Source organism: Electrophorus electricus, chromosome 14, assembly GCF_041902795.1.
Source record: "Electrophorus electricus isolate QZ-2024a chromosome 14, ASM4190279v1, whole genome shotgun sequence".
In the NCBI taxonomy this organism is placed as follows: domain Eukaryota; kingdom Metazoa; phylum Chordata; class Actinopteri; order Gymnotiformes; family Gymnotidae; genus Electrophorus; species Electrophorus electricus.
The window spans coordinates 24,590,001-24,613,770 of record NC_137510.1 but is presented as its reverse complement, the minus strand read 5'-3'; the positions used below and the strand labels follow the sequence as shown (position 1 = coordinate 24,613,770).

Genomic DNA, 23,770 nt, shown 5'->3' with positions numbered 1-23,770 from the left:
TTGGTCTCAAGTGTCTAACAGTTACCACCAGTCCAGGTGTTGTGTCAGTTATCTTCTCCTACAGTTACCAGCTGTTGGACAAGACAAGTTCCATCTGCTTGTGGCCTTGCAGGACTTATGCCCGATAGGCGACTTATGCCTGATAGGTAACCGCCTGCTTCCTGTGCTCCACGCAATACCTGAAGGAATGCCTGTCCAAGCCATTACGGACCACAAGCCCCTACTTAGCTGGAGAAAATTGGAACTGGGCAGTTCTTGGAGCAGGGCGGGCTGAAACTGGGATGTATTACCAAATGCAGAGAATGTGCCATTGCAGAGTGTGCGTTTGTAACTTCCAAATGAAAGGACTCTCTGAGTCATCACGTAACTGTCCACTCAGCACAGATTTAGTTGGATCTAAATGAGCCATCTTCACCCGCTTTACATGAACGGCAAGGAAATGTCTCCCACCTGGGATCTCAAGGCACCACGGCTGTCACTACCTGCCTCTTTGTATGGAGAAAACAGTCATTCTTCAAGACTAAAGAAACGATCCTGTGGTGGTTAAATGTTCAGTGCATGCTGGCCTCGTTCATGACGCTATAAGGAAACCCAGCTGTCTCACATCATTTCTGAAAACAATGACCCTCTGTTGGTCATTTCTGGTGTGAGAGCGTTTTCATAATCCCGTGCAGGGCAGAAGGATTCTAACAGACTTTCTTTGTTCACTTACAATAAAGCATTGCTAGACCTTGATATGGCACTAACTTTACATGTACATTCACTTGAGTCAATAGAGGATTTCACTAGTAGCAAAGGCACAGCATGTTCAGAGCAGTGCTCGTGAAGCATGGCAACCCCAGAGTCCAGGCCAGTGAGCTTCACTGCAAAAATAACACTGCTATTCCCTCTGGAAAAGACAATAGTTGAATTGAAAAGGTAATTGTTACATGTATGTAAGTGATGGGTTAATTTCCAAAAAACCTGAATGTGTATGACCTTACAGATGTTTGAATTTGACATTAGCTGTCATACTCTGCCATTGAAAAAGGGTCTGTCATTTTGTCTCCAGTTTGGTAAAAGAATGGTAGTCACATTGGAAAACACCAATCGCCTACATCTCTCTACCATGTTACGTTAGTGGGAAGGTTGACTAGGGTTGCAAAGAGAACCATCAAGGACCAACTCAGGTCAAATCATAAACTTATGTCTTTGTTCTTGTTCAGTGGTGGAGAAGCAAGTCTGTTAAGCAATGTCCATCAAACCATGCTGAGGCAACAAACCTCAGAATGTAACTCTTATCATGTAGATTCTTCTACACCTGTGCAAAGCACTTTGAATTACCACCATGTAGGAAACAAATAAACTCGTCTTCCTTGCATTCTGTGTTGCCGGGCGTGCACCAGTGGCTTCCAGTGACATGCACAGTACCAGTAGTGTGTGCGCCAGGTCTGTGGTGGAGAGGGTGTGTCCCACCTCCATTCGGAGGCAGAGTAATGCTGCTGACCCAGGACCTTGGCAGAAGCACCGCTACACTAGGCCAGATGAGCCGGGTGACCTCCCTGCTCTGACTGCCTGCCAATGCCCTGCAGTGGCTCGGGTGGTCCAGTGGTGTACTGGGCCTAAAATGACAGGCATGCCCTAGTGCTAACAATTAGCTGGCTGCTACAACGATAATTCAAAAAGAATTGCAATAGTGCCAGAAGTTAAAAGTCACCTGACCATGTTAAAATGCTAGACTGTGTAGCTCGCGCTTGTACTTTGGGCAAACAGGAAGCAGATGGGTGCTGTTGGTAAAATTGGTCCACGTCCAGGAGCTGAGGAGTATTTCTAAGCCTGTCCGCACCTACAGATGGAAGGCTTTGGGTCTTCTATCCATCAAACCCTGTTTATCAACACTAGACCTGCCATCTCCAACGCAAGCCAGAGCTTCTGAAGGTTCAAGTGGAAATGCAATAGCGCCATCTATAGGTCCTCCCACTGGGGATGGAAAGTGCCAGGACGTTGTGTGCATCCTGCCCAATGTTTCAGAGGCAATTGCTAAACTGTAACTTGCCACCACCATGTAAACATAAAGACACCATAAAGAAGCAGTGGTAGAAAGAGCAGCACATAGACACATAAGTACACAAAGTAAATAGACACATAAATATACACTTAGCAAAAAAACTGACAGTATAATTAAGTTGAACAAAACACTGAAAATGTGTTTATTGTTGCTGCTTGCTGTTAAGATCAATCACCCACATGGCTCATGTTCTGTGGGTTAAAAAAACAGGATTCTATATATCTAAAGAGAGACACAAAGCTGTTTTTTTTTTTTTACTGCAAGTAGTGCACAAGTAAAAAGCCAGAGAAAATTAGTTAGCACATTAATAATTCATATAATTTGTGCGAACGCTACAGCTTCATTAATGCGGGTGAAGAGGTTAATTGATTGTTGATAGACTGCTCTGTTGTGTCCTATCACACTGTAGCAGTGCACTGATTAGTGGAAAACACATGAGATGCTAACACTGCTGTGAGAGCTGGAAATAAAGGCTAGCTCGCATTCTTGAAGTTTCTTCTCCCACACACACTCTACCCACATCATACAAGCACATTCCCACTCAAACGAAAATACTAGCTGACACACTTCCTCGCTTGTATACGCGGGGACGCATGTGTGTGCTCGTAAGCGTGTGTGGGAAGGAGAGAGAGAGAGAGAGAGAGAGAGAGAGAGACAATGTGGTTTATACCATGAAGAAGGTCATGGTGCTCCCCCCGTGAATAGTTCCATACTGGATATTGGTTTGGTCCGCCAGATCATCGGGGGACTCGATGGGGGCCTCCATTCTTTGCACAGTCAGAAATGCAGCCAGATTTGCTGTATACGAAGAAATTATGATCAGGGTGAATGCCCACCTGAGAGAGAGAGATAATTAGCATACATTAGAAACGCTTTTAAAAAAGGGAGGATAAAAAGGAAGAAGAAGTTAAGGAGTTATAATGAAGTAAGTTATTACTTCTTTATTATCACCTGTAGTGTCATGCAATTTAGCCAATTTCAGTTTACTGAAACTGTGACTACAAAAAAATGAACTACATCACACAGGCGCATTCACACCCACACACACACCCACACGCACTCACGCACGTGCTCACACACACACACACACACACACACACACACACACACACACACACACACACACTAACCAGACTCCGCTGACACAGCGGGTGGACAGGGCTTTGGGCATGATTTCTGAGCCCTGCTGCATGAAGCCTCCCACTGGAAACCACAGGCTGTTCCCCAGTGTGTACTGGTTCTCCAGCAGGTCCCGGCGATCCCGCAGGCACGGGTTAGGGTTGTACCACTCGTACGGGCTTAACCTGGCACACAGATGCAGACACACACGCTTAGGGTGGCACACTGCGGGTACACGCGTTTGCTCCTCGTCATGCCCCAGTACTCTACCCCCCCAACGTCCGTAGCGCCATGCCGATGGGTCAGGAGGGGGCTGTGGGTACATTGAGACCACATAGAGACTACGGATAAGAAGGCAGTGCTTACAGGGCTCTGTAACCATGGCTCTCCCAGACCGGCAGGATTGTCTGTTGTGCTATTTCACTGTTCAGTTAAAATCTTGCTCCATTTCTCAGATCAAAGTGACTCCATATAACTCCATCATAGATATGGACTTAATCTACAAACTGCAGTGTCTCCTGGAGAATGAATGGTGTCCGATATGTGAGTGGTTCATAGGTTTAGGATAGTCCATGTAGGAGGTGTGGGGTGAGTGTGTGTGTGGGGGGGGGGGGGGTATTGGGGGATGAATGGAAGTTGTGCCCTGGGGTTCTGTAATCTGGCTCTGTGCATATGGGCAGAGGATTGTAAATTGGGGTTGACAAAATACATAAAAACAAATCAAAACATGCTCTTTATGAGAGGGGGTATGCATTAGTGTGCGTATGTGTGTGTGCTTGTGTATGCGTGTGTGTGTGTGCTTGCGTGTATGTGCTTGTGTGTACATGTGTGTGCCTGTGTGTGTGTGTGTGTGTCTGTGTGTGCGTTTGTGCGTATGTGAGTGAGCGTGTACCTGGCAGCGAGGAAAAGCACACAGCTGACAGCCAGGTACGCCAGCAGCATGAAGAGCCAAATGGCTGGGGAGAAGGGATCCAGGAACGAGAAATAGCCTGGCTTTCGGCCCTGGCGGGAAACAAGCAGTGCACAGATCATTCCAAACAAGCAAACAAACAGGGAAAGCGGAGAATATTTAGATACAGACACTCTGTCTTATCTCATTCACGCAGAGATCGTTTGATTTAGCTTCACTTTGGTCAACAAGATCTACTACAGGAACACTAAGTGTGGCAATAAGGAGGAGAATGCCTCGTCTCCGCTGGTTTACCTCACACATCTACACTCTGTACATGCATCAATGGGAAAAGGTTATTTACTGCATGCATAACCTCTCCTCACCACTAGAGGGAATATTTATTATGGATCAACTCAACCGAAATACGTGAGTTGAATTACGAGCACCCTCAATGTGTGTGTGTGTGTGTGTGTGTGTGTGTGTGGCTTGCGTGTTTGGTGCTTGTACATCTGTACATCTTACTATATGAACTCTGTAGAGAATGCTGATGCCCAGAGTCATGAAAGGTTTCGAGAAATCGATGACTTTCTCTCTCTCAGAGGTGATGGTGAAGGCAGCTACCGCTAAATCAGCTTTCTGCTCCAGAGAGAGAGCAAAAAAGGACAAGGCCAAAAGGATGAGTGCAGACAACACGTGCAAATTTCACATTAATAAAATGTGTGTGTGTGTGTGTGTCTTTGAGAGAGAAAGAGAGAGAGAGAGAGGGAGAGAGAGAGCATACTCTGTTGATCAGTTCCCCGACCATGCCTGTCCAGGAACCATTGAGCTCAGGGGCTCCGTACAGACCGTCATCGACCAGTTTGATCCGGTAGGTGAACTTCAGAATGTCAGACAGCTCCCGCAGCATGTCAACACAGAAGCCCTCATAGCGATCATTGCCCTCCAGCTCCTGGTAATTCACCTTCCTCATGACATACGGGTTCTCCTACACACACACACACACACACACACACACACACACACATGGTAGGAATGGATGGATGGATGCAGGCCACCTTGGTCAAAGCATGTTCCTCACAGAAAACAAGCCTTTCCCTTGCATATGTGTTGCTGTTGGACCTCACCAGGATGGTGGTGATGATGAGGGTCTTGTTCGCCAGAGTCTCAGAGACATTGATGTCCAGACTGGTGGAGTTCATGACCAGGGTGTTATTAGAATACCAGATACCAATCTAACACAGAGACAGAAACCAGAACTTATAAACTCACAGGGCTCTGATTTCAGGGCTGCACTGGGCCATAAAAGCCACATAACACACATGTGTATTACCATTTCTTAATCTGGTGCACAAAAATACTGACACCCCTGCACCTCTTCCAGAAAACTGTTACAATATCAAATGCTTTGATATTTACAGTTGTATTCAAAATAATAGCAGTGCAACATCACTAACTAGATCAATCACTGTTTATGGTAGAAATTATATTTCTACATGGCAAAAAATGTACTAGTAGGTGTGGTAGAGTAATAAAAAACCAACAGACCCAACAGTCATGACACGTATGCTGCTGATTCTGTGTAACTGAATGATTAACAAAAAGGGGCGTGTTCAGAATAATAGCAGTGTGAAGTTCAATAAGTGAGGTCGTTCATTCTGTGAAAAAACAGGTGTCAAACAGGTGGCCCCTGTTATAGGATGAAAGCAGCAGATGTTGTGCATACTGGTTATAGTGCATTTCTCTCAAAGAAACGGGCTGTTCCAGACATTGTTCAGAAGAACAGTGTACTTTGATTAAAAAGTTGATTGGAGAGGGGAAAGCATATAATGAAGTGCAGAAAATGATAGGCTGCTCAGCTAAAATGATCTCAAATGCTATAAAATGGCAACCAAAACCATAAATACGTGAAAGAAAAATGGAAAACTCCCATTTGAATGGATCGAAGTATAGAGACTCAGCCAATGATCAGCTCCAGGGAGATCAAAGAAGGTCTAAAGTTACCTGTGAATACTGTAACAATTAGAAGACCCCCATGTGAAGCCAAGCTATGGGCAAGAAGCCCCCACAAAGTCCCATTGCTGCAAAAATGACATGTGCTGAAGAGGTTACAATTTGCCCAAGAACACATCGACTGGCCTAAAGAGAAATGGTGCAACATTTTGGGTACTGATGAAAGTAAGATTGTTCTTTTTGGGTCTAGGGGCTGCAGACAGTTTGTCAGATGACTCAATACTGAATTCAAGCCACAGTACACTGTGAAGACAGTGAAGCATGGTGGCGCAAGCATCATGAAACACGAGTGTTTCTCATACTATGGTGTCGGGCCTATTTATTGCATACCAAGGATCATGGATCGGTTTGAATGCATCAAAATACTTGAAGAGGTTGTGTGCAATCGTGCTGAAGACGAAATGTCTATAAAATTGGTGTTTCAACAAGACAGTGACCCCAAACACACCAGTAAGCGTGCAGCATCTTGGTTTCAGGACAAGAAGATTAACTTTACGGAGTAGTTAGACCAATCTCTGGACCTTAATCCAATAGAAAACTTGTGGGGTGACATCTAAAATGCTTGGCAAAACCAAGAAATGCAGAGGAATTGTGGAATGTAGTCCAATCGTCCTGGGCTGGAATACCAGAAGTTGGTCGACTCCATGCAATGTAGATGTGAAGCAGTTCTCAGAAACAGTGGTTATACAACTAAATATTTAGTTTAGTGATTCACAGGAAGGCTCAGTATTCAAGCGTTTTTCAGTTTATACAGTAAACGTGTGAGTTTGTAAAGAAAAATGCAGACACTGCTATTTTTTTTTTTAACAGCCTAATATTCCCTTTTCTACACTTTCTGTAAAGTAATAACACATTTGATTAATTTTAATTCGTGTTTTGATTTGGTATAGAATGTACAGTGTTCTCAATGCATTTGTGTGTGTGAAATTATTATTATTTTTTTTTAATTTTGAGCTTTACTCACTTTTTTAAACACCATGCTATTATTTTGAACACAGCTGTACATGTTGATTTCTTTGGTTTATACTGGAACAGCACAAAAAAGCTGAAAAACAAGTCAAATCTGATATCATTCCACACAAAACTCCAGAAGTGCACTGCACAAAATTACTGGCACCCTCAACTTAATATCTGATAGCACACTGTTTGGAAATATTAACCAAAATCGGTTATTGCTTCCTATAACCCTGAATGAGTTTCTTACACCTCTCTACTGGAATTCTGGGCTACTTTTCTTCAGACAAATGCTCTGGTTCTCTTGGATTTGAAGGATACCCTCCAACTGCTATTTTGTGATCTCTCCACAAGTGTTTTATTGCATTTTGATCTGGACACCTCAAAACACTCGAACACTTTGTCTTAAATAATTTCTGGGTGCTTTTTAAATTATGCTTTGGGTCATTGTCCTGCTGGAGGTTCATGACTGATGCAGATTTCTGACACGAGTTCCTATGTTGTGCCCCTAAATCCTTTGGTAGTCTTCAGATTTCATGATGCCATGCACACAGTCAAGACATCTAGTGCCAGAAGCAACAAAGCAACCCCCAGTATACAGTGCCTACAGTGCTCGTGTCTACAGTATCTACACTGTCTACAGTGCCTACAGTGTCTACAGAATCTACAGTATCTACAATGTCTAGTGTCTACCGTATCAACAGTATCTACAGTGTATGTAGTGTCTACAGCATTTACAGTATCTACAGTGCCTACAGTGTCTACAGAATCTACAGTGTCTAGTGTCTACAGTGCCTACAGTATCTACAGTGTATGTAGTGTCTACAGCATTTACAGTATCTACAGTGCCTACAGTGTCTACAGAATCTACAGTGTCTAGTGTCTACAGTGCCTACAGTATCTACAGTGTATGTAGTGTCTACAGCATTTACAGTATCTACAGTGCCTACAGTGTCTACAGTATCTACAGTGTCTAGTGTCTACAGTGCCTACAGTATCTACAGTGTATGTAGTGTCTACAGCATTTACAGTATCTACAGTGCCTACAGTGTCTACAGTATCTACAATGTCTAGTGTCTACCGTATCAACAGTATCTACAGTGTATGTAGTGTCTACAGCATTTACAGTATCTACAGTGCCTACAGTGTCTACAGAATCTACAGTGTCTAGTGTCTACAGTGCCTACAGTATCTACAGTGTATGTAGTGTCTACAGCATTTACAGTATCTACAGTGCCTACAGTGTCTACAGAATCTACAGTGTCTAGTGTCTACAGTGCCTACAGTATCTACAGTGTATGTAGTGTCTACAGCATTTACAGTATCTACAGTGCCTACAGTGTCTACAGTATCTACAGTGTCTAGTGTCTACAGTGCCTACAGTATCTACAGTGTATGTAGTGTCTACAGCATTTACAGTATCTACAGTGCCTACAGTGTCTACAGTATCTACAATGTCTAGTGTCTACCGTATCAACAGTATCTACAGTGTATGTAGTGTCTACAGCATTTACAGTATCTACAGTGCCTACAGTGTCTACAGAATCTACAGTGTCTAGTGTCTACAGTGCCTACAGTATCTACAGTGTATGTAGTGTCTACAGCATTTACAGTATGTACAGTGCCTACAGTGTCTACAGTATCTACAGTGTCTAGTGTCTACAGTGCCTACAGTATCTACAGTGTATGTAGTGTCTACAGCATTTACAGTATCTACAGTGCCTACAGTGTCTACAGAATCTACAGTGTCTAGTGTCTACAGTGCCTACAGTATCTACAGTGTATGTAGTGTCTACAGCATTTACAGTATGTACAGTGCCTACAGTGTCTACAGTATCTACAGTGTCTAGTGTCTACAGTGCCTACAGTATCTACAGTGTATGTAGTGTCTACAACATTTACAGTATCTACAGTGTCTACAGTATCCACAGGGTCTAGTATCTACAGTATCTACAGTATTTACAGTGTCTACAGTGCCCTCTGCTGTAAACGTCAGAATGACCCTGCACATTGAGGCCACAAGAACGTTATGATCTCTGAAGAGACTTGTAGCCTTGAGATTGTCCATGCTTTTACATAATTTTGCTTCTCACGTTCTCTGACAATTTTTTGCTCTTCTTTCTTTTCACCACACTAATGTCTGGTACAGACAGACACAAAGGTTGAGTCAACTTTTCTCCATCTAAATGTTGCAAGTGTGATTTCTGTATTGCCTGTTCAGTTTAAATACGGATTTAATTAACCTTACATGATTAAAATCCAATTATTTCTTACAATGTTGAAAATGTGGCAGCCATTTTGCTTGTCCATTCTGTGTGGAAAGAAATCAGATTTGACATTTTCTCAGCTTTTTTGTGTTGTTCTAATGGAAACAAAAGGAAACAAATTATAACAAAACAAAACAAAATTTTCTGGGAGAAGCGGTAAATTTTCTGAAAGAACTGCAGGAGGGCCAATATGTTTGGCCACGACTGTAAATGCGTCTGCGATGAGGTTGGTGGAGTGGCACAATAGGGGGTGTGACATTAAAATGTGACGCCAATGCATCGTTAGTGTGAAATCCAATTTGGCTTAAAACCGTACTTCCACTAGTCACTGCACTGCGTCGCCAGCTCACACTCTGCTTTTTGAGAGGATTTAATCTGATTGGATATTGCAGCAGCATGCCTAACCATCTGTTGATCATGTATTCAGTCTAACCTAGCTTCTTTTTGCAACTGTGTCTCTCTGTGCCAGATTAGTCCTCTGCCACAGGTCACGGAAATAGCAAACAACATTGCTGCCATGCTCACACATGCCTGTGCCACAGTTTTATGCATTATTTCTGCACTTGCGATATGCCCATAAAAATAAAGACCATAGATCCAAAAATACCCGTCAAAAACACAAGAGTAAAAAGAGAACCGTGAATCTTCTTTGTAAATTTCGCGTGTGTCCGCGTGTCACCTCTTTGTGGCCGGTTTTATGCTTCTCCAGAATATGTAGCGTGTAGTTGGTCCTCTGGCCTTTGCTGTTAAACTCGACGTGGCCCGTTAAGCCATCATACTCCACCTGAGAGACAGGGAAAGGGTGAGCCAGGTGAAGCCCCGCCCCCAGGCCACAGAGGTGAGAGTCACCGGGACACGCCCACTGACCATGCGCAGGTAGTTCATGAGGCTCGTCCCGTGCTGCCAGATCTGCGGGGAGGAGCAACTGAGCGGCTTCACGCCGATCTCCTGACTCCTGTTCAGCTCCTGCACCGCGCTCGCCACTACGTGCACCGCGTCGAACATCAGCGCCGATGACAGCTGCGCACAGCGTGCACACGGGTGTGTGAGAGCACGGTGGTTTTCATACGGTTTCAGGACATAAACATCCTACGTCAGAAAACCAGAGAAAGCCGGGGACGGCGTAGCTCACAAGAGCAGGCAAACCACATCAGACATATTGAATTGCTTTTAACCAAAATTGTATTTTTTAAATACTGAACAAGCAAAAACATTTCTTTAGATATCTGTATATACCCATATCCATATATATATATATATATATATATATACACCCATCAGTCTAAATTTAATTGCCTATATATATATATATATATATATCACATTTAATGCATTCACACCCTTTTACTTGTTGCCATTTATATATAAATAAAGCAAAAGGGTGTGAACGCATTAAATGTGATATACCTCCTTTTAAGGTAAGCAAATGCATGAGTGTGTGTGTGTGCGTGCGTGCGTGCGTGCGTGTGTGTGCGTGTGTGTGCGTGAGAAGGAGATTGATGCACACAGGCTTTACCGCAGGCCCCGGGTATGGGTTAAGGTCACAGCCCTCTCTCCAGGACAGATTAAGGCTCCTGATAAACTCCAGGTAAAACGGGTGAGTGATGTTGAACATGGAGAAGCCCACAATGTTGGAATGCCCATCAACTACATCATCCAGCCACAGCAAGGGAAAGTCCTACACACACACACACACACACACACACACACGATCCAATACACATCATGCTGAATGCTGTACAATGGGTTTAGATATACTGGGCTAGTTGGGAGTGTGGGAACTTTGAAGTGTGCTCACAGGCAACGAATGCTATGCAGACACGGGATGTAAGCAGGGCTGCAAAATTCAGGGGAAGCACGTGGTACAACTGTCTTACCATGGTGGTGAGAATGTACTTGTAAAACGCCGATGTCATCCCCAACTCAGATGCCTGGAAATGAAGCAAGAGAAAGAGATTAGAAGAGGGAAATCCAGACCCACTGAAAAGGACGGCACGGCGAAGCGCAAAGAGCCGCAGATCCAACCGGGTCTGCTTCATCAGTGATATATACAGTGCATCTTCCAAGCCTATGAAAGTGCGAGCACAATGGAAGACCTAAAATGGAACAAGCTGAATTATCCTACGAGTAAATCAGAAAGTTCAGGGGGAGAGAGAGAGAGAAGAACAAAGGTATTCTCACCAAGCTCTATTTAAATGCATTAGCTTTTGCATTTATACAGCCACAATGCAGCAAAAGGCAAACAGAACCACCCAAACCTGCACCACTTTGCAATATGTGCATGTATGAATGTTTGTATTTGTGTGAGTGTGTGTGTTTGTGTGTGTGTGTGTGTTTATGCATATTTCATTAAGTGTTTCCATCCTGGCTGCAGGCACTTCATTATTTGCAAAGGCCAGATTTAGCAACACTAAGAGGTCCTCACAAGTAATACATGGAGAGGCGTGTGTCAGTGTGTCTGTGTGTGTGCATGTGTTCATGCATGCATGGATGGCGTGTACCTTCTTCAGAATCATGTAAGACACAGAGGCGTTGGCATCAATGATGATCGTAGCAACCTTATCGTCACGAATTTCCTTCAGTAAGGAGGTGGGGTCGAGGTCATCATCTAGCATGCGCACTGACAGTGTTTCCCTGGAGATCAGGAAACGTCTCACCAGCTCCTCCAGACGCAACAGACCTGTGGACAGGTGCAGATGGGGTTAAAGATTCTGAGAGAGAATGTGTGTGTGTGTGTGTGTATGCATGCGTGTGTGTGTGTGTGTGTGTACATGTGTACGTGTGTACTAAATGTAAATAAGTATTTGGCTTCTCGTGGGACCGTGTGTATGGAGAGAGAGCCAGTGAACCCAGTGCCAAACTTTAATTAGTTTCAGGGAGGAACGGAATCAATGCTAACGTACACGCTCTCATTCTCTTACTAGCTCTCTCAGCGCCCCCCTCGCTCGTCCACTCACTGCTCCTCTCAGCAACTCCCCCAAACACTTTTTCTCACTTTCTCCCTGGATTTCACTCGCTCTGTCTTTCACCTATTAGTGCTTTTCATTCCATCTCTCAGCTCGGCTCCTCTCTTGCTCTCTATCTTCGACCCCTCTGTGATTTCATCTTAGTTCGAGCATTAATAACCCTCCACATCCCAGTTTCTCTCTTTCTCTCTTTCTCTCCCTCAATTTCTTGCTCTCTCCATCTCTGACACCTCCATGATTACATGGTAGTTTTAGTATTAATAAACCTCTGTCTCTCTCCCCTTCTCCATTACATGGTGATGAGAGTGCAGAAGGAACCACAGACAGATCCTCCAGCATGCCACAGAAGCCATAGCTTGACAGGCCAAAAGCTGGAGCTTCTCTGAGCTCGGGCCGGAGCCTTCATGACCACGACTCACTTTTCTATTGATCCCTCTTCACCCCAGCATCTTGTACTGATGCTGTTTTAACATCAAACACAGAACACACTGCAAGACCGATGGACAGTCGCCACATCAAACACTTTCCCCGGAGACATCCCTTCAGAAAGATCCACATTGAAAGGATATGATTTTTAGTTCTTTAGAAAGTCAGCTTCTACTTCCTAAGAGCACCTTTGCTACAGTGTTCTTTATTATTTAGCACAGACAGATATTCAGTAACACAGGCAAAGACATTTTAAACTTAAGCAAAGTTTATTTGCCCTTACATATATTTGCCCTTACATTGCCCTTACATGGGTGTGTTAAAGACAAGGAATTAGGGGAGTGAGCAGTGGTGTTAATGTGGGATGGGACGAGACCACTGGAAGGCACTCCTGCTGCTTTTACTTGCCCTCCAGCGGAATTTTCTGCCCTCCAACAGAGCAGCAAGTGTTTGAAGCTGACGACCCGCTGCACTCCTTCCTCCCTTCAGATGTAAACAAGAATCCCTGCAGCTCTCACTGGGTAATACGCACCCATGGTGAGTCATGTAGAGTAGAACGGAAACCTCATACAAGGTCGGAGATGCAGATTCATCAGGCAGGGCTCAATTTGAGGGAGGATGTGAGGGGATGCCCTCCCCCTGCAAACCCCTCCCCCGGAAACCCCTCCCCCGGAAAGTCTGAAATTTAAAAGTCAGTTTAAATTGCTCTCATATTTTATTTATTTATTTATTTATTGGATCACCAAAGAAACAGAAAACTACAGTGTCAGTAATTCTTCTGAATACCTTTGTTATGGTTGTGTAATGCTATTTTTAGACAGAATGTGTCCTCTATCAAGACTGTAATTGTTTTGAAACAGGCCAGCTATCTGACCAATTTCAGCCTTCCTTTAAAAAATATTCCAACACATTTTATTCATGTTTCTCATCACCGGGGGCATTCAGTAATAAGTATTATAACACTTGCTTACTGGTCCTCCTACAGTTTATTACTGTAGTATATGCTAGCTACTTTGCTACTTCACAAAGGGCCCTAAGTGCAAACAAAAATTACATTGCTAACCACACAAAAATTAAGCATGTCTATAAGATCATGGGGTTAGTTGTATTAATGTGGAACAGAATGAACAGACATGTTTTCATATGAGATTACTGCTTAAGATGGCAGACTTCTATGACAAGCAAACACTGCATATGTAGACTTTGTAGGCAGAGAACAGTCACGGATTGCTGATATACAGTGTAGTCCGCTGTTAGTTGCTTTACTGTTTTTGCTTTTTTAAAATATGTTTTAATCCCGTCTTTAATGTTTAATCAACATTGAATTTTGCAACTCACGCGGAGCATCTGTTTTAGCTTACAAAGGCAACATGGTTTTATTGGCTTATGAAAAGTTGTTGTCAAAAATGCCAAAAACACTACTATACTAATTTTGTGTGGTTTTTATTTTGAAAGCCATCGCTTGGCTACCATGGCAACCCATAGGTTAAAGGAGCAATTATTTTATCCAATGACTCTTCTTCACATTATGAAACAGCCATTATACTGACACCTAGTGGCCTGGATGTTTCAGTGGCCTGGATGTTTAAAACTAAGTCAGTTTTAAAGATGGACACCTCGTGTGGTGGAACTGCTTTACATAAATTGTTTCATTTGAGGACTACAAAGAAATGTGATTCATCATCTCATGTGAAATGCACTTTATAGAAAAATATAAAAAATAATAATAATAATAAAAATTTCATCACTTTCATAAATATTTTTGCCACTTTTTGCTCCTTTAAGCACCATTGCACTGAGCTATTGTTAGTGCTTTAAATGTTCTCAGTTTCCACTGAGTATCCTATGTTTGTCCCTCTCTGCTGCAGTAACTGCCTCTATTCTTCTGGGAAGACTTTAATTGTTGGAACTTTGCTGTGAGGACTGTTGCATTCAACCTCAACCTTTCAGCAAGGGCAGGCACTGATGATGGATGATTTGTTCATGAGCAGCACTCCTACACTGCTTAGGTAATGTATATGCAATGTTAGGACACAGGGTGAGTAACATCAGCATGGTGTGTAAGGAAATACATATTTGCACATCATTGTCATGGTAAGACTACTAACTGATTTCATTATTTGTTCATGCAGTTTTACATTTAAGTTGTATAGTGCCTGTAACATCCAAATTTGCTCTCCAACCCCTCTGATTTTTTTAGTATTAGACCAGTATTGTGGCCACCTTCCACTGAAGTAAATCAGATGTATGAAGGCTGTGATCTGGTGGGTTGATTTGGACTAGCAGAGACAGGCACAGCACCAGAGGTGATCGCAAGTGTGTCCAATCAGAGGGCGAATTAATGATGAGCCCTTAATGAGAAAATATATGAACATATTCTCATTAATTACCAACAGTGACTCCAGCAAATACACACACATGCATACACACACAGACACTGATCAGAATACTCAGAACAAAGAGAGAGTGTTAAGCAGGGTGCACCGGCCTCTCTCTCTCTCTCTCTCTCTCTCGCTCTCTCTCTCTCTCTCTCTCTCTCTCTCTCTCTCTCTCTTCTCTCTCTCTCTCTCTCTCTCTCTCTCTCTCTCTCTCTCTCTCTCTCTCTCTCTGTCTACTACCGCCATTTTAAATGAGCATGATGAACAGCAAGTTGCACATACTCGGCTGCCATGGCAACCACAGCACAGCCAACTAGGTCAGTGCAGAGCCATGAAACAACGCCCCAAACCTCAGCACATACATGAGGCACTGACACACCTGTGTGCCCTTCACCATGTCTGACTCACAGACACTGACACACCTGTGTGCCCTTCACTACGTCTGACTCAGATACTGACACCCCTGTGTGCCCTTCACCACGTCTGACTCACAGACACTGACACACCTGTGTGCCCTTTACCACGTCTGGCTCACAGACACTGACACCCCTGTGTGCCCTTCACCACGTCTGACTCACAGACACTGACACTCCTGTGTGCCCTTCACCGCATGTCTGACTCACAGACACTGACACACCTGTGTACACACAGTCCAAACTGAAGAGGACTGACTCTGATCGACTCCGAAGTGTTATGGACGAGGAGCTGGTGTACAAATATCCTCCACTACTGTGGCCTTTGTGATTTGAGTGTTGGGGAGTGTATTCGTGCTTCCCAGCTGCATAACAAAAGAACTGCAGTTATCCAGCTGGAGAGACACTTTGACTTGTGTGTTGCTTCTGGGCAGACCAGACCAGCTGATGGAGACAGGAAAGATCACACACTCACACTCGGCTTTGGCGCAGACCAGACTAGCTGATGGGTAGCCGAAGGAGCGTAGGATGGCTCCCACGGCGAGGCTCAGATCCTCGTTGCTAGGATACAGGGTGATGGACGCAAAGCGCAGGTAAGGTAGCCGTGGAGTCTCCTCTGGTCCAATCTTCACATGTGGGATCTGAGAGTGAGCAAGAAAGAGAGAGCAAGACCCAGAGAGAGAGACAGACAGACAGAAAGACAGAGAGATACCCAGAGAGAGAGAGATAGAGAGAGAGACCCAGAGAGAGAGAGACCCAGACAGAGAGAGATAGAGAGAGAGACCCAGAGAGAGAGAGAAAGAGTGAGCAAGTGAGAGAGAGAGTGAGGGATCCAGAAAAAGAGTGAGCAAGGAGAGTGAGCAAGAGATAGAGCATGAAAGTTGGAGGTGGACAGATAAAAAAAGAGAAAGAAAAAGGGAGAGACAGAGAGAAAAATTTAGAGAGGGAATGTGGGAGAGTGTTCAGAAACCCGAAACACTGTAGATCAGGAAAAATAACAATCACTAAATGATACACCAGCTCACCTCTTTCTCTCCACAGATGTGGCTGACAGTAGAGCCTGAGGCGGGACTAGAGGCGGGGCCAATCACAGAGACCACACCCTTTGGCAGAATCTGGCACACTAACAGAAAGTAGGACCCAAATGACTCTTGATCAGTTCCTTTTTTCTTTTTCTTTTTTTTACAATCACGTTTTACTAAGCCACCTGATCTGTTCTCTTCGGGACCGTGTGTGTCTGTGTGTGTTCTGAGCGTGTGTGCGACTCACTGGTGTCCGTGGTCTCATACTGGGAATCTTTCTGCAGCTCGAAGACGTCTACTTCCACTCGTGTGCGAGCAGGTCCCTCCATCACGCTGTTGATGTTCTCACGCGCCAGTGCTAAAGCTAAGCGCTCTCCACGCCCGCAAGCGGAATGGTCATCCAGGATCGCCGCTGGCGGGAGAGGGAGAACGCATGAGATGGGGGAGAAGACCCAGTGTGGCTCGGGTCACGTGCTCCCATGCTTAATGCTCTGATGGTGGTAGGAAGACCCGAGCCAAGACCAAAGGCTCAGGATGAAACTGGCAGGCCAAGGCAATGCTGGATCCGTAAGTCCTGGCCCACGGTTCAGTCTGACCTCTGCCTTCACATCAAAGTAGTACTTCCAGCTCGTGCTGCATTAGACAGAACCGTCATTCACGCAGAATTCCTTCCTTTCCTCACCTCTCTGCTGTCTCCCTATCTTACCTCAGAGCATACAGGCTTATTTCCAGCGTCCCGGAACGCTCGCCTCCCGCGAGTCACGTGGTTCGGCCCGCCACGTGCAGTGGGAGGACTGTCTTGTTTGTAACCACACCTGCACCTCGTTCGTTTTTATGTTTATAAACCCGTGTCCAAGTGTGCAGGGTGTTGGTTATTGCCGGCATAATGTCTAGATGTAACGCGTTTCGGTTAGATGTATTCTTGCGTATCGTGTTTGTTTAGCGTTAACTGTTTCATGTTTCTTGTTTGTGATAAGTGTGAGTGCCTTTATGTCTTTAAATGTTAATAAATGTTCGTCCCCGTTGGAGGAGTCTGTGCGCCCTGCCTCGCGCCCTGCGGCACTCGGGCCACCGCACGTTACATCCAAAGGTCAAGAGGTTCTCTACCAGGATCTTTAGGTCCATGAGAACCTAATTAGCATGCTATCAGTTTGCCTGTGGAGGTTATGTAAATATATGCAGGTCTTTGCAGTTTATGTTATACTGTTTCGGTTTGTCAGTAATAAAAGATCATACTTCTGTTATAGCCTACAGTGCAAATGCAAAACTAAACAAAACAAAAACAACCCTATTGTTCCTAAAATAATAATGTACTAACACGACAAATGCTATGGAATCCCACAAAAGCTGAAATAACATCAAAGATTAATTTGTTTATTTATTTATAGCTAATTCTGCTTGATATTTATGTTCCCATCTTTAATTATGAATATACAACATAATATTTATGGAGGGCACTATAGAGGGAGAGTCTATCTTATTCCAACATGGTTACATTAAATCATAAACTACTGATGAGGGTCTAAAGAATATAATCTGTAATCTCATGGAATCCTCTTACTGGTTTAGACAAAGATGATTTCTGTGATTTTTGTGTGACTCACCCATCCGCACAGAGGACAGGATAGGGGCCTGGCTTAGAGAAGACGGCGGCATGGTAACCACAGTAAATAGCAGGAAGCGGAAGTGAATCGACAGCAGCAGCGCAGGCAGTTCCGGCATCTTCTACTGCTCCTCATGGAGACGCCGTCTGCTGCCTATAGCACCCCCTGTAGGACAAGTTTTGACATTACAAGCTGAACCTTGCCAACACTTGTACGGTTTCTCACACAGACACTGCTGTAGCATGGACCACTATTCATATACATTTAGGTCAAGATCAAAACGACAGCCCCATTCACACATCTGGCCAAAAGCACAAATTTCAATTTTGACATTTGAAGTGGTGAATCCGAAAATGGAGGGAAACATTTTCCCCCCATCCATCCACATGACTAAGCTTCAGAGCACGACGAGGGTGCGGGACCTGAAGCGCGTCTCCGTAGCCTTGCCCCCCAGTGGCCGACGTGGTTGTTTGAGTGGTTGCTGCTGTCTAAGATGTCTTTCCTTGTCTCTTCCTGGTTTTATAAGAAGACATGACAGGATGACACCCTGTTCTCATCCCTGGACTGCCGGGTGACTGCCAGCATTGTGACATGGCAACCTGAACCATAAAACCACCGTTCCATATCCTGTCTGCTCGAATGCGCATCGCAGGTGGACACAGGTGTCTGCTAGCGTCTGTCAACACGCTGGTACGTAAATTGCAGCAGGAACGTTAACGAGTACACTATCCTAAGGACGGCTAAGAGGCTCCTGCTTTTTCTTCTCCGTTGAGGAGTCCCATCGCTAACTGAAAAGCGCGCGCAGTGTCTGAGCAGGTGCGCCAATTAGCACACGTTTAGTTGTTCGCATGGACTGGGGGACTGGTCTGCCTGCACATCAAAATAATGGCAGCGCTGTGAACAATGGAGAGAATTAGACAATTAGCATCCTGGGAGCACAAAATAAGAAGAGACACAAAAAAGAACATCATCCATCCAGCACAAAGCACAGCCACACATCACAGCGATACTAACGACCGGTACGGAAAACAAAACATTACGCTTTATTAGCAGGGCTAATGCCCTAAAGGAATTCCCATCCATTTTACAGCCTTCGATATCTTTAGGCCATAAACATGGGGTCAGGTTGAGGAGCGTGTTTTATTTTCGGAACAACTTTATGAACGGCTGAACTTGTCCCACACAGTGTAGGTAGTGAAAGAGCTACGTGGTTATGCATCATGTTTGTGGGTGTTGGAACAGTTCATGGCACACTGTCTCTTTTGCAAGCCTAGAAGGTCCTTATGAGGGTAGCGTGTGTCGAGTATTAGACTGCCAGCAAGTTAGAGGTCACTCTATCGTGACCTTTGAGCCCAAATAGCAGCACAGGGGAATTGTGCAGACCCAAAAACACATCTGATACCTCATATACATACATGCAGGCATGAGCACACATGCACACACATGCACAAACCGACTTATGAACTATGACTTTCAGAGATCAGCAAAGATCGTGATAAAAACTGTCCCATATTTCTACTATGGCAGCTAGGCCTGAATCTGGTTTTAATGGGTAAATGTGTGTAGTGTAGTAGTTGTAGTGTGGAGCTCTGTTAAGCAGCGCTGCTCTTAACAATTCACGCTTAAGAGCAGCTATACCTCTCTCCTTTTGCTTTCACCATTTTTATTTTGTGTGTGTGTGTGTGTGTGTGTGTGTGTGTGTGTACGCACGTGTGTGTGTGGGGGGGGAGAGGAACAGAAGGAGAGAATGTTAAAGAGGTGGAGAGAGAGAGGTGGAGAGAGAGAGAGGTGGAGAGAGGGAGAGAGAGAGAGAGAGGTGGAGAGAGAGAGAGGTGGAGAGAGAGAGGTGGAGGTTGGGGTGGGGGGGGGTAGAGAGAGCATTTGCAGCACACTTGGCAGTCTATAGAGCTGTTTTATGAGTGCAAGAAAACCGGAAAATCAGCCATCGTAATTATCAAGCGAGAAAGAGAGAGACTCAGACAAAGGAAGGAGTAGATTGCTGGCAATTCATTTGTTTCTTCATCTTTGTAAGTAAGAAGTGAATCTGACAGTTATAATAATAGCAACATGAATCACTCTCCATAATTGATTTGGATTGTGGAACATAAATGTTGAATTTAAGTCTTATATAAAAGATACTCCACTCTGCCCTACTGTAGTGCGCCATGTTGGGAGGCTTACGCACATTACTGTTACGCGAGGCTCTTTGGAGAGCAAGAGAAACAAAAAGAAGGCAGGGTTTGGTTTTTTTTGCCTAAAGCCCATCCGGAATGATTCCAGAGAAAACAAAGTCATCCATGCTATGACCCTTTCAGCTTTCCGTAGGCAGACGCTGCAGGAGCTCAGTAAAAACTTCAAAAGCCCGTTCCCGTCAAAGAAAGTCTGGAGTCAGCAGCCAAAAACACACATATATAGTCTCGAGCATATAACACACACACACACACACACACATACACACACACACACACACACACACACACACTCATGCTGAGCCTCCTCTCAGTATGCCATCCAGTCAGAAGTGCTGCAGTTCAAACAGTCTTTGTGTCTCTCCGCTCCATTTCTCATCTCCATCGGTTCTCTCACTCGTCCTTCATCCCTCTCTGACGGCTCTCTCCTTCTACCTCTGACTCTTCTTCCCTGCCGCGATTCTACCTCGCCCCTCCCCCTTTACCCTCCCTGTCGCCGACCCATCCGTAGCTCTCTCTTGGGTTTCACGGGTGTCCTCATCCTTACCTCTTGTACCTCGACTCTTTTCATCTTAACGTGCTACTGTTGCCAGCTCCATTCACAGTTCTTCCTCTGCTGGGTTCTCCTGGAACACAGCGGCTCTGTCGCTAGCCGACACCGTCTCTTCTCTAAGTGCATGTTTTACCAGGCCTTGTCTGTTCTGACAGCAAGGACCTTGGCCACTGACACTATTGACGTAGAGCCCAACACCTGCGGGCATCCATTTCAGCCTTGGGGGTTTTGACAGCGAGGCCCTCCCGTGCTCCTGGATGGACTGGGATGAACCAGAACATCTCATCCATCTTTCTATCTCACACACACTCACGCACAGGTACAGTCAAATGGAGCTTGCGTATTCAAATTCTGGCACACAAACAGGACTCCACGGTCTTCAGTCAGCGGATCCTTACCCCGACGCCACCTCACTGACCTCTCTGCTGAGTCGGCCGAGCGCGTGACCACTCCATCACCGCTCTTGAGCGATACGTTACTGCAAACGACACACGGCGCGAACTTTATTAATATAATTTAGCTCTGATTCAGTTAGCTGCAAGCTGCCATAATATCTAAGCATAAAGTCTCTTGGCGCTTGGGCTCTCATTGATGTCAGCAGCGATGACTTCGCATTACTCACAGGTGAGTAGCCTGTGCTATAAAAAAAAAAAAATGCAAATATCTGGAGCATGAAGGGGCTTGTTTTCAATGACTGGGTCACTGGGCAGGTCTTAACATGTCACTGTGTTCCACACTGACACAGTGGTGGGAACAGACAAAAGGTCAGGGAGGTGACCAATGAGGCAGACGCGTGCATACATGGTCCACGTTTGACGCACGCTCATGTGAGACGCCGCGTCCGTGTGATACGCAGTGTTCTGGCAGTTTCTGGAGTTCTGCTGCGCCATGCCCTGAGTTCAAGAGGATCTGGATTCCAGTGAGGTCTCGATGGACGTGCGAAAGAGGAGCGACCACACGAGACTGAAAGTGATCCGACAGCAAAAAGCTACCGCACATGACCTGACACCAAAAGGTTCCAGCAATTCAAAGGGGATATATTAACCTTTGCATAAAATTTACATTTCAATCTACAATAGAACAGACGTGAAATCTATTTTAAATATGTTCAGACTTGTTGAGTCAGTGATTTACAGTTCCATTAATTCTTTCTGCCCTTCACCCATGATGCGAGCTTCTTGCAAGCACACACACCCACACACACATTTGATAGTTCATACATTAAATGAGTCAGATGACAGTTACTCCTTCATGCCCTGCCTTTGCTGCTGTGATACAGTGGGAGGAGTAGCAGCGATGAGAGATGGAGGGTGGGGAGAAAGAGGAATGATGGGCGCTGGTGATGATGGTCCGTCTCTAAGTGAGCGTCTCCTGTCTCCTCTCCTTAAGTGTGCTTTTGTTCAGACTCTGTCTTTTTTTCGTTTATTCACGCTCTCTCCCACATGTACCTTTTACTCAGTATTAACTCATAAAGGACCTGCAAATACACTCATTTATCTCTTCCAGATAATGGAAGGAAGATTTTCTGGCTCGTGTGCATTTATAACTATAATGGAATAGATGGTTGTATTTGTACATGGAGGATATCAACATGCGTGAAGGGTGTGAGGTGTGAATACACTTCTCATATGACCTAAATTCCCAATAGTGGTCTAAAGATCTTCAGCGTTTTAAAGAGTCATTCATAAGTTAAATATTTCTGTGGTTACGGACTTTCCGTAGCCTAGTAACACAAAGTAAAATAAAATAAGTAATCTTGCATATCACAATGTCCCACTATGTTTTGCATAATAAATAAATTAGTTGTAAAACACGCACACACAAAAAGAAATTTAATTACTATAGTTTGGCTTTTGGTAGTTCTAAAAATATTGTCTTCGAACCTGATACTGACATAATGTACAGGTGAAGGACACCGAGTGATATAAAGAAAAAAAAATCCATCAATATATAGCCGTCATATATACTTAAACACACACACAAAATTAACAAATGAATGAATATCAGTTTTGTTTTTATAATGTATTTATAAACACATTAAAGTATATGCTCCAACCTATGATTGTTCGAGTTCAGTGGGGCTGTTTTAACGGGACCACAGTGCTTTTAACAAATAAGCTGCTGAATCAAACATTTGATTTATAGACACGGACAGTTTGAAGTAATCAGTTTGGCAAATTGATTTCTATTCCCACCGCAGCTGAGAATTTGCGACTTCTTTGCAAATTTCAATAATGGATTAATGAAAAGGAATTTGTGGAGTTTTGGATGTCACACTCATTTTACAAATATGAATGAATAAGTACATAGATGAACATTTACCTGATGCTTTTATCCAAAGCAACTTACAATTATGACTGAGTACAACTTTAGCAATTGAGAGTTAAGGCTCTTGCTCAAGGGCCCAACAGTGGCAAGTTGGCGGTGGCAGGGCTTGAACCAGCAATCACCCCACTACAAGTACCTTAACCACTGAGCTACCACCGCCGCCGGTGGTATTAAAAGCCGCTTCCTCACTGGATATTCCTTGAATGGCGTGAGCACGGATCTACTACAGTACGCAGTTTGTCTGCTGTTCGCCACCCTGTCCATCAGTTCACCAGCAGCCAAGCACAGGACCACTGTGAGGACATGATCTAGGTGGAGACCACTCTCAGCGCAGCAGGGACATGACAGCAGAGGTCACACCGGCGTGAGTGGGAAAGTCACAGCAGTGCTGCCGGAAGATTTACGCGCATCAATAGTGCTGCCAGGAAGGAAAGCGGTCAGTCGCACCACAATATCCGGCCAGCAGTGGTTCACTGGTCAGCAGTCACTAAACTCTGATGAAGAGTAGGAGGGAGGCTAGCATAAATTACCACGCAGCCACACGGGCAGTTCACCACAATGGCAACGCCAGACTGAATCGTCACAACATGATAAAAACTGGC

The 23,770-nt window shown here is 44.5% G+C and overlaps 1 protein-coding gene across 5 annotated transcripts in view; it reads right to left on the bottom strand.

Moving 5' to 3' along the window:
- The window catches only part of grik5 (glutamate receptor, ionotropic, kainate 5), a 57,097-nt gene that overhangs the window by 7,406 nt on the left and 25,921 nt on the right, over nucleotides 1-23,770 (bottom strand). For 3 of the 5 annotated variants that reach the window (XM_081696331.1, XM_081696333.1, XM_081696332.1), the window contains 15 exons: nucleotides 18,099-18,263; nucleotides 16,742-16,906; nucleotides 16,498-16,595; nucleotides 15,948-16,113; nucleotides 11,791-11,969; nucleotides 11,167-11,220; nucleotides 10,806-10,967; nucleotides 10,157-10,378; nucleotides 9,969-10,073; nucleotides 5,183-5,290; nucleotides 4,840-5,043; nucleotides 4,581-4,694; nucleotides 4,059-4,168; nucleotides 3,178-3,351; nucleotides 2,718-2,883 (listed from right to left, as the gene is read on the bottom strand). In XM_081696331.1, the coding sequence (XP_081552457.1) occupies nucleotides 2,718-2,883; nucleotides 3,178-3,351; nucleotides 4,059-4,168; nucleotides 4,581-4,694; nucleotides 4,840-5,043; nucleotides 5,183-5,290; nucleotides 9,969-10,073; nucleotides 10,157-10,378; nucleotides 10,806-10,967; nucleotides 11,167-11,220; nucleotides 11,791-11,969; nucleotides 15,948-16,113; nucleotides 16,498-16,595; nucleotides 16,742-16,906; nucleotides 18,099-18,216 (2,145 nt within the window). In that variant the 5' untranslated portion in view covers nucleotides 18,217-18,263. Of the gene's footprint in view, nucleotides 1-2,717; nucleotides 2,884-3,177; nucleotides 3,352-4,058; nucleotides 4,169-4,580; nucleotides 4,695-4,839; nucleotides 5,044-5,182; nucleotides 5,291-9,968; nucleotides 10,074-10,156; nucleotides 10,379-10,796; nucleotides 10,968-11,166; nucleotides 11,221-11,790; nucleotides 11,970-15,947; nucleotides 16,114-16,497; nucleotides 16,596-16,741; nucleotides 16,907-18,098; nucleotides 18,264-23,770 lie in introns of all 5 variants that reach the window. The other 2 variants (XM_081696334.1, XM_081696335.1) reach the window with 2 other exon arrangements.